We start from the raw sequence: 9,870 nt of genomic DNA, 5'->3' as shown, positions 1-9,870 counted from the left end.
GAACGGCAGAGAAGTGACTAGAGAAACGAGTGCAAACCAAACAAACGCCCAAACACGCTAGGCAACCGAAGAAACAGATGGTCGAAAATGCAGACACGCTCACCGCTTAAGCAGCAAACGGCAGTTTAAGCATCAATGCCAACAACGCCAAAAACAACGTCGATTAAATAACAACTTTATATTCAACCTATGAATCTCGCGAGAATTTAGGCTCACTCAGTTTGTCTATCATTGTCAGAAATAGCTCAAACAGAATATGTAAGACAGCGTCAAAATTCGAAAAGGAAATATAAAAATTGGCCTTCGAAGTCCACGTTCTCTCGAATATGCAGAATGTGACTATTACACGATGTTGTTTTGTAAAGAACGGCAAAGAAATGAATAAATGATTATAACGCACGCTTACACAGCCATTGTACTCGTTGCCGTTGCCGTTGTGGTTTGCTCATTAAACTCCCTTTAAACCGAATAAACAGCAAAAGAAACAGCCAAACGAGCACAAAGCAAATGAAAGCACAGCGGAACAAAAGACGGCTGAGTGCAGAAAGCATCTCTGCTATGAAACGTCTTTTGAAAATCAAAACATATATAATCACTTCGCATTTCCCGCCATTTCGTCTCAGACAGTTGCGAGAAAGTCGCTTGGCCTCTCCGCGCATCGCGCTAGGAACATCCTCGAAAGAACTGGGTACCAGGTCTAAAAATAAGTCAAGAGGGATTACCTTAGGTATAAGGCCTATATGGGGGATTCACTCTCTTACCTTGATAATCTCTTGCTAAAAACCCAGCTCCGTGTTTGCACCATAATTATTGTACCTAATCTTGCAAACTTGGAGGAGTGATTTGTTCCAGTCGACTAAAGTTAAGGCCGTTGACCAAACATTCATTCATGACTCTTTTAAGCACTAATTCTTGGCAACGAACAACGATAAATAAACTAACTCACCCTGTTGAAAACACTGGAGGTATTTTGGTCTCCGAATAGGTACAAACTTTGGGCCATTGTAATTTCTAACCCGTGTCGTATTCTCAGTTCAAAATGGCGACACATTTTTAAAACAATTCAGCACCGAAGCTGTAGAATATAGCGCGCCATGAAACACAACAAAGATCTACATATTTGATTGATTTGTGAATACTTTTCATTATATCTATCCACCTTCACATTCCTCCTTCAATCAAATTCTCTTCTTGGTTGTCAATGGTAATGTATTTCGTATACTGTGATCGTCCGGGTGAGTGTAGTTCTGAAAAGAACTGTTGTTGGTGACTGACGTTTCGACAACCTGAGCGGAAGTCATCTTCAGAGTCAAGTGAATAGTGTTTGTCAGTCGATGATGTTATAAGTCTGGTCCGTTGAACGTGATTGGTCAGTATAGCCATGATGGTATTGGCTGAAAGACTAGTGTAAAGTTTGTCATCAGTCATTGGTGGGTTTTGATCCGTCTTTTGTTAGTCTTTCAACGACTGATCATGACTCTGGAAAGATGGTACAATAACCTAGAACAAACGCCTCTTAACAGATGTTAACAACTACCGGCGCCTTACAAACGACACTTATCCATGACGGAAACGAAACCGACAAACGGACTTCTAACAGACCGACTTAACAATAAACGGACCAAAAACCGACCTATTTGACTAAAAAAAGACGGATCAAAACTCACCAATGACTGATGGCAAACTTTACACTAGTCTTTCAGCCAATACCATCATGGCTATACTGACCAATCACGTTCAACGGACCACACTTATAACATCATCGACTGACTAACACTATTCACTTGACTCTGAAGATGACTTCCACTCAGGTTGTCGAAACGTCAGTCACCAACAACAGTTCTTTTCATAACTACACTCACCTGGACGATCACACTATACGAACTACTGATACTCCTGGGCTCAAACCATTTACAATGGTAATGTATGTTTACTTAATATTAGATTCTGTCCATATGTCCAAATCCACTACTTATAGTCATTTCTCCAGGCATTTGCACGAAACAACGACTTATTCATAAATGTATGAGCAATTGCTTGTTGTTTATCTCAGTCTATTGTCTATTGTCCTTAAACAATTAGATTATGAGCTCGAGATTTATATCGCGTGATAATTGCATTGACGAGGGTGCAGTCCGAGTCAACTTTCGCGCGATAGTAATCGCGAGCGATTAATCTAATTGTTTTAGCATAAATCTACTAGTCGTTCAAAACGTAATCTAAATCCTCTTCACAAACACTTCGAAAACGCCAAGAAGCGGCCGTCATTTCGTTAATAAGGGCACACTGCCACGCTACTCACTATCTATCACAGAATAGATAGTGAGTAGCGTAGCCAATCAGAGAACGGCATTTGTGATAGAACGCTATTAGATTTATACTGATATCTATTATCTCTTATCTGACTTTACGCATTGATTCTGAATTCGTTTTTGACCCGTTTTCAGGTTGTCTTCCCGTCTCAGTTGGTACGAGCCCGTCGCAACATTCTGTACCACAACATTCCCTTCATTGGTGACATTCCAGTCTTCCATAATCGAAAAACCCGAAGCCAAATTCTAAACCATAAGCCCCACCTTTCAATTGGTTTGCTGATTTTAAAAAACTCTTACCATTATTCAACTGTCATCCCAATCAGTTTTTCTGGCAGATGGTAAGCCCGCGAGATAAGCTACCATGAAGGCGATTTGGTATATATCCGCGTAACAAAACTCGTGGGACAGATTTTAGTACTAGACAACTATAGCATTTCAAACTGTAAAAATGTGATTTATTGAATTTAAAAAAAAAAAAGTGAAACAATTACTCAGTATTGCACAATATCCTCTAATTTAGCCAAAGCAGTTTACAGAGCCGAACGGCCAAACCGGCTATTATATCAAGGACATAGTCAGCGGAATTTTGCAGTATAATTGTAAAACGCTAATGCTCAAAGCGGTTTTCAATTGAGTGCCAAAAAACCAATCACAAAAGACACAGACGATCCAGTGAACCAATCAAAATTCCTTTCAAATACATGTAGCCGACGCAAAGCGCGGGAAAATAAGTGCGCGCGAGTCATGATTGGTTTTGGTTTCACTTCGGATTGGATGACAAAGTGGCGCGTCATTTTTAAACCAATCACAAATCGTGGTAATGCACGCACAAAACCAAAGCAATTAGGAATACTATCTATCGATACTCAAGTGTAAAAAAAGCGATCTACTAGCTTAAAGTAACCTTAATTTGACAGAGCCATTAGTACATGTTTTTCTAAATTTCAAATCAATATATCACTATCTCATCTTAACAGGCTATAACGTCGCAACGAATCACAAAGTGCTCTCAGTTCATAACTGGTTGGGCCGCTACAGCGATGCTCTCAATCGAACATTCATTGGTTCCTCGTCGGATACGAAAGAAGCCATCCTCGCCCCATCCCTCTCCCCAGCTGTTTTTCACAATCCAAAACTTCTCCCCAGTCTCCTTGTCTACTCCATATCCCACGGCCAGCACTGCGTGATTTGTTATCTCAAATGGGTTGAATTTGTCTGTCAGACCTGTACGACATTATAAAGACAAGTTAGATTCAAATGCTGTATTTGAAAAAAATAGCAAGCAATACATCACACCAAAAGAAATAACCGGTTTACTCCAGTTAATACACGGATATACCGCTGTATGTCACTATGTAAGCTAAGTTATATAGTTCACCTTTATTCATTTATCATAAGCTAAGTTAGTTAACTGTAGGTCCACATCAGCCCCATTGGCTGCCAATTTTGTAACCTGCATTACTAAATAAAATGATGATGATGACGACGATGATGATAATGATGATGATAATGATGATGATGATGACGACGATGATGATAATGATGATAATGATGATGATGATGACGACGATGTTGATAATGATGATAATGATGGTGATGATGATGATGATGATAATGATGATGATGATGGTAATGGTGGTGGTGTTGATGATGACGATGACGATGATAACGAAACCCTATGACCTAACTACGCTAACTAGTTCTCATGCAATCTTCATACTACATAATGAAAACCTAACAACTACTGAGTTTGACTGCTCACCTGTGTGATGATATATTCCACCTTTGTAATTCAAGAAGTCCTTGTAGACTTCAAAAGCAACTGTTATTGGACCATTCTTGAGCAACTCCAATCTCATCAACACTTCATTACAAGCTCCATAGAAACCACCAACGTAGTGATACCCAGTCCCATAATGTCTCGGACAGGTCTGCTCGTGGCAGGGAGCGTCTTCACCTTCATATGGGAAACACTGTTCATCCACCAATCCAAAATCTTCAGCGTACTTGCTGATGAGATAAGGAAATCCTGAGAAGAAAAGACAAATCCTGACATAAATAAAAGGTGAAAATAAGTGTCCACTGAACAAAGTATATGAGAACCTTACCATTTGTCTTAGAAAGTTAAGACTTTTATTTAACAAATAAAGAAGCGTAAGCCATGTAATACACTGTGATAAAATACGACAGGCATTTGAGAACACAAGGGAAATGTAAAAAACACGAGCCGCAGGCGAGTGTTTTCTACATTTCTCGAGTGTTCTCAAATGTCTGGATTATAAAGTATATTATAAAGATTACAAAGTACACAATCATAAAGATTATAAAGTACATACTGATATGCCGACTCCTCTTTGCATTAGATATCAATAAAGCTGAAACAATGAAATATTGCTCATTTCATAACTGACCACTTAATCCTCAGTGTCACCCCCCCCCCCCATATCATATCTCCTCACCCTTACCCACTATCATTTAACCATTTACCATGCCTCTGCTCTAACCATACACCCCTGCTTCCTAACCACCTGCTTACTGAAGGAACCTACTGGCCCCTCTCATTTCTTACACCCTGTGCTCCTGGACCCTTTACTCTTATTCCAGGGGCAGATCTAGGGAGAGGATGCAGGGGATGCACCCCCTCCACCCTGAGATGAAGCCTTCTTCTTCAAATTCGCTTTAAAAATTTGTTTACTTCACCAGTCAGTTACACCATTCCTTAGTGGTGCAACCCCTCCTAAGAAAAATACTTGATCCACCCTTGCATTCCCTTAATCCTCTTACATCCTAAGGTAAAGGCTGTTACAATTAGTAATGCCCCCTTCCCTACTCCATTTAACCCCTTATTTCCTGAGCCTTAATCTCAGCTTAGAGTTAATTATCCCAGGAATTTTCAACACTCTACTTCCTATCCATATCCCCTTCTCCTGGTAGTGTCCAGTCATATACCACCTATCTTTAATTTTACATAGATGCAACAACATTTAACTTACCTCCCTCACAACCTTGAGAATATTCCGAACAGCTCACAATGTCTTGGGTAGAGAACACTGGGGTTTTAGTATCATTTGACAGAATGCGAACACGAGCCTCAAACATGGCAAGGGTACCAAAGGCATAACAACTACCGCAAGAAGCTTGATTTCTCACTGGACTGACATAGTTTTTCCCATCAACATTCCTCCAGTCAAACTCATCTGGAAGTGACTTTGCTTTTAAAAGATCTTCCTCTGTCACTTGGCTGAAAGATTTGACGACATGAGATTTAAATATAAATCAGAATATTATATTATTACAGGGGAGGGTGCAGGGGTTGTGTGCCCCCCCCCCCCTTCCTGAGATGAGGCCTTCTTCGTATTCGCTTTTAAAATTTGTTTACCTCATCAGTCAGTTACACCATTCCTTAGTAATGCACTTCCTCCTAAGAAAAATCCTGGATCTGTCCCACTATTAACTGGTTGATATTTCATAAGTTTAGAATTTCATGTATCAAAATGGTCCTGCAATGGAATATTTTCTGCCTCACTCTCGTTGCTCATAATTCTAATACATCACTCAAACTCAGTTATCTGGAATTGACAATGCTATGTCAAACTGACATCTTTTTCCCTTGGGTAATTGCTTTTTCAGTCATTTACTCTCAGCTATCTCAAATGAGGCTTTTAGACAAAATTTAAAAAGTGGGTGTCAAAATAAGCTTGAACTATTTTTTAGATAGTGGGGTTCAACTTTACGTTTTAATGAAATGTCTTGGATATCTTTGTCTCCAGAATACAGTTTGTGACCCACACACAAACAATAATAATGAAATTATCACAATTTACCACTGATGAACAGTGAGACTAACTGAACCAAGTGCCTCTCTTTTATATATATTTCTACTGCATACTCTCACAGAATTCATTAATTTTGGGACATCCGCTAAACTAATTCAGCAAAACTATATCTGGGGAGGGAATGAAACCAAATCAACAGACACAGCATGCAGGGAGAAGGGCTGGGGTGCAAAAAATCTTCCCCCTCCCCCTCCCCCTCCCCACACCCCTCTCCAAGATTTCAATAAACATTTTCTTAAAAGTGGATGAATAAATCTGTAAGCAGGATGATGTAATAAGAATAAAAAAATACTTAAAAATTACAAAACAAAATAAAAGAATTTCATGGAAAACCAGAAGAGAGCTGACAGAGTTCTGACTCACCTTGGTTTTGGGAAGTTAAGCCTCTTTGGCCCACCTGCTCTGGAAATCAACTGTGCCATGGTCATCCCTGTATATTTATCATACACCACAGCTTTCCAAGAACTCTGAGCATTGTTTATTTCATTGACAAACTCCTGATTGGGGATAAACTTCCTATTGTCAAGATCTGTCAACAGCTTCAAGTTTTCTCTTTTAGGTGGAACCTTCTCAGAGACTTTCTCCCCTGTGTTTATTAATATGAAACAATAAAATTATTATATAGCTGTCAGGTTTTCATGCTGGCTGTTGTATTACCTGGTAAAATTTGTGAACTTTGAGTACTTCTTTATTGATGTAATCAATTCTGGAAAGGTTTAGTTATGGTGGGTCGAGTAGGTGCCGCAGAGCACTAGTAACTATGGAAATTTAAAACTTTCTTAGAGAGGGGAGTAATTGCACCAGGACCTCTTCCAGTTGGTTGTTCTCTGTTCAACTACCAAAACATAGGATGTGGAGCCAGCAGTTTACAGTACTTTAACTCTACAATAAAAGCTAATGCAATATTTTGGTTCACACTGGTTCCCTTAAATTTTGCTTTCTTTCATATTTTATTATATTGCTGTAATTTACATCGCAATCTTTAAATTTACATGGTAACTTTAAAGTTCAATTTTCAAGTTTGTTGTTCTCCATTTTTGTGTGGGTGGAAGGGGGGCAGGGTGAGGCTTTAATACCTAATTGTTTGTAGAGATAGTGAGAGCCCTGCAGGTGATAATACCAAGACTCTTGAACTGAAATTTACAATTTTAATTTCAAATATTGTTCATTTTCATATGCGGTAAAAAGCACAAAGGTAGCAAGCAAAAAGGTTACTACTGTGGTGTTGGCCAACACTTCAGATTACCCCAGGGGTATTCCTGAGAATATTTATTTCATTTTATTTATTGGGGAGGAGAGGGTGAGTGAACATGTCTCCTCAGGTTGTTGAAAACCCTAGTGAATGTATTTCAAACATGTCAGACAATTTCAATTCATTAAATACCATTTCTGAGTAGCCTTGTCTGACCTTTTGAAAACATGTATCCTGTATTGTTTATACCCCAATACCAGCAATTTTTGCAGCGCATTACTGCCGAGATCTTGGATAAAAGTCTAGTCAAGTGATTTTTGCATTCTTGTAGATTTGAGGAAATCATCATAAGCCCTCTGAAAAGCATACCTTGTAACCCTTTTTTACGACAACAAGACACAATTTGAGGTGAGGCATACCTAGATACAGCTCACAGAACTCGATAGGAAGGATCACGAAGTACAGTCCTCAGGACCTCTGGTTACACCCAGAAAAATTTGGTGGGGTTGTCCAACCTGTTTCCCAAAACCTTTACTCTATTTACAGCCAAAATCTGCGATTTATGACCTGACCAAAAATTTGATACTCTATATCAGATCTGACCCTTGCATGTACATCACTACCCTGTTTCAGACCTGCCTTACAATGGAAAAGTAGCTTCTTCTCATGTGTCTTCTGAAAAACATACCCAATTCAAGACTAGAGTGCAAAAACCATATCCTACCCGAGGCCAAAAAAGCCAAAATCGATACCCTATTTCTGACCAAAATGGCTAAAAAACCATACCCTTTGGGGCCGCACATACCAATTGGGCCTAGATAAGGGAGTACCTCTCCCGGGCGTACAGTATACCACCGCCCCCGGAAAATACGCCCACAAACCATCAAATGAATGCAGCCAGACCGCGATCGATCACATAAATAGAAACCTCACTTTGTAAAAGGTACTGATAATCAATTCTGTTTTAAGGAATAATGTGCATACCACTGTAGCATGCCCAGTTTCCCGGTTTGTATTCTGCAATGTCATGGCTCCAGCCGTTGAGTGTCCTGTCGCAGTAGCTAACAACTTCCTTGCCGCTTTTCTCGTAGGCAGAAAATGCAAAGTACACCTTGCCATTGATCTGAACTTCAAAACCTTGATTGTAGATCAAGGTCCAAAATCCAACATTGCCTTCATTATCAACTGCGACATCGGGAAACAACAGTTGCACTTCACGCTCCGTCACAGCTTTGAACTCGGAACACTTGATCGTATTGTCATGGCCTCCCTCTCCGATAGAAAAAAGCCACGTCCCTCTGATTTCTTCGTACGTGCAGTTAGCGGGGGTATCTGCATTGACTGAAATGCAGGAGGAAAGCAGAAGAACGCACAATGCAGCAGCGAGGAGAAACGCCATTTGGAACTTCGACGAGACGACAAAAGGACTGCACGTGACTCTTAATGTCACGCGATATACTCATTAATGTCCGATCTTCAGGCCTGCAAATGAAGGAGGCTAAATGATCCCCGGACCGCAAATGATCCTCAAATTGGACCGGAAATGATCACCAGATCGCAGAAACTCTTATTCTTCGGCCATTTCAGCTTGAGTAAAAATAAAAAAACAATCTGCGGTCACAAACATAACAAAACAACGCACGTTGTAAAAACCGTGATTTGAGAACTTGACGTTTCGTATACATCTACATACATCATCAGAAGTATAAAACGGTTAGCTGCATTACAATAATTTTTTTTCCAGCAGATATTAAGTCTGTTTATTTTCATTTATATCCATTGTCATTTCTTTCCTTATCAGGAACTGGTTTTCCTTATTAGGTACTAGTCTTCTCATTTGTTGTAATGCAGCTAACCGTATTTGTTCTTAAAATATTCTTAAAATTTCGCAAATTTCAGTATATTCTTATAAAAAACAAAGACAACAGTTACTAGATGTAACGCAAGCAAACTGTGAAGTATGACGATTTGAATGCAAAATTCACAACTTTAAAAAGGATATCCAACGTCACGAAATTTGTGGAATTTGTAAAATTTGTAGTTTAGCTTGGTTCTTCCCTGAATGACTTTATTGGGTTCGGGCCTGAGATGTATAATAACAGAGGATGTCCACTATATACTGAAATTTGGAGGCAACTGAGAATTCCCTAGTGGATGTTTGCCTAGCTTTCGGCACAGAGGAAATTATAGACAACAAAAAACGAAGCACTTTCACGGGAGCCCGTGGCTATATATTAAAGACGCAAGTATAAGAAGTGTATAGGAAAAAGTTCTAAGCGGTTAATTAGATGGCAGAGGCATCTGCGAAGCCATGTTTATTTTTGCGGTGCGCTTCCTAAACGAAAAATTTATACAGTCCGCACATGTCAATTTGGTATTTTGTGCAGTATGTTTGAAGTCTATTTATTATTATTATTATTTTTTTTTTTTTTACTGCTTTTTTGCCTGAGGTGCTTGTATTTTCTTTTAGCATAATTAAAAAAAAAATGCATCCATTCATAGACTTTTCATGGAGTGGAATCAGTTC

The 9,870-nt window shown here is 39.3% G+C and overlaps 1 protein-coding gene across 1 annotated transcript; it reads right to left on the bottom strand.

Annotated features, from left to right (window-relative positions):
• Window positions 1–2,144: 2,144 nt before the first annotated feature.
• On the bottom strand, window positions 2,145–8,992 carry LOC145477858 (dipeptidyl peptidase 1-like). Its single transcript, XM_081455702.1, has 5 exons — window positions 8,328–8,992; window positions 6,515–6,737; window positions 5,309–5,556; window positions 4,078–4,344; window positions 2,145–3,539 (listed from the first exon to the last, which is right to left on the bottom strand). The coding sequence occupies exons 1-5, from the start codon at window positions 8,740–8,742 to the stop codon at window positions 3,325–3,327; spliced, it is 1,368 nt and encodes a 455-aa protein (XP_081311828.1). The 5' UTR covers window positions 8,743–8,992; the 3' UTR covers window positions 2,145–3,324.
• Between the last annotated feature and the right edge of the window lie 878 nt (window positions 8,993–9,870).

This window comes from Orbicella franksi, chromosome 2 (genome assembly GCF_964199315.1).
Source record: "Orbicella franksi chromosome 2, jaOrbFran1.1, whole genome shotgun sequence".
NCBI classification, from domain to species: domain Eukaryota; kingdom Metazoa; phylum Cnidaria; class Anthozoa; order Scleractinia; family Merulinidae; genus Orbicella; species Orbicella franksi.
The sequence above is the reverse complement of the archived record's forward strand: the minus strand, read 5'-3'. Positions and strand labels throughout refer to the sequence as shown.

Bases quoted from the DNA above. Each gene is read 5' to 3' on its own strand.
- LOC145477858 (XM_081455702.1), bottom strand. From the start codon at position 8,742: ATGGCGTTTCTCCTCGCTGCTGCATTGTGCGTTCTTCTGCTTTCCTCC. The intron at 5,557-6,514 runs GTGAGTCAGAAC...CAAATCTTTCAG, and splicing joins CTTAACTTCCCAAAACCAAG to CCAAGTGACAGAGGAAGATC. The intron at 3,540-4,077 runs GTGAGCAGTCAA...AATGTCGTACAG, and splicing joins TGGAATATATCATCACACAG to GTCTGACAGACAAATTCAAC.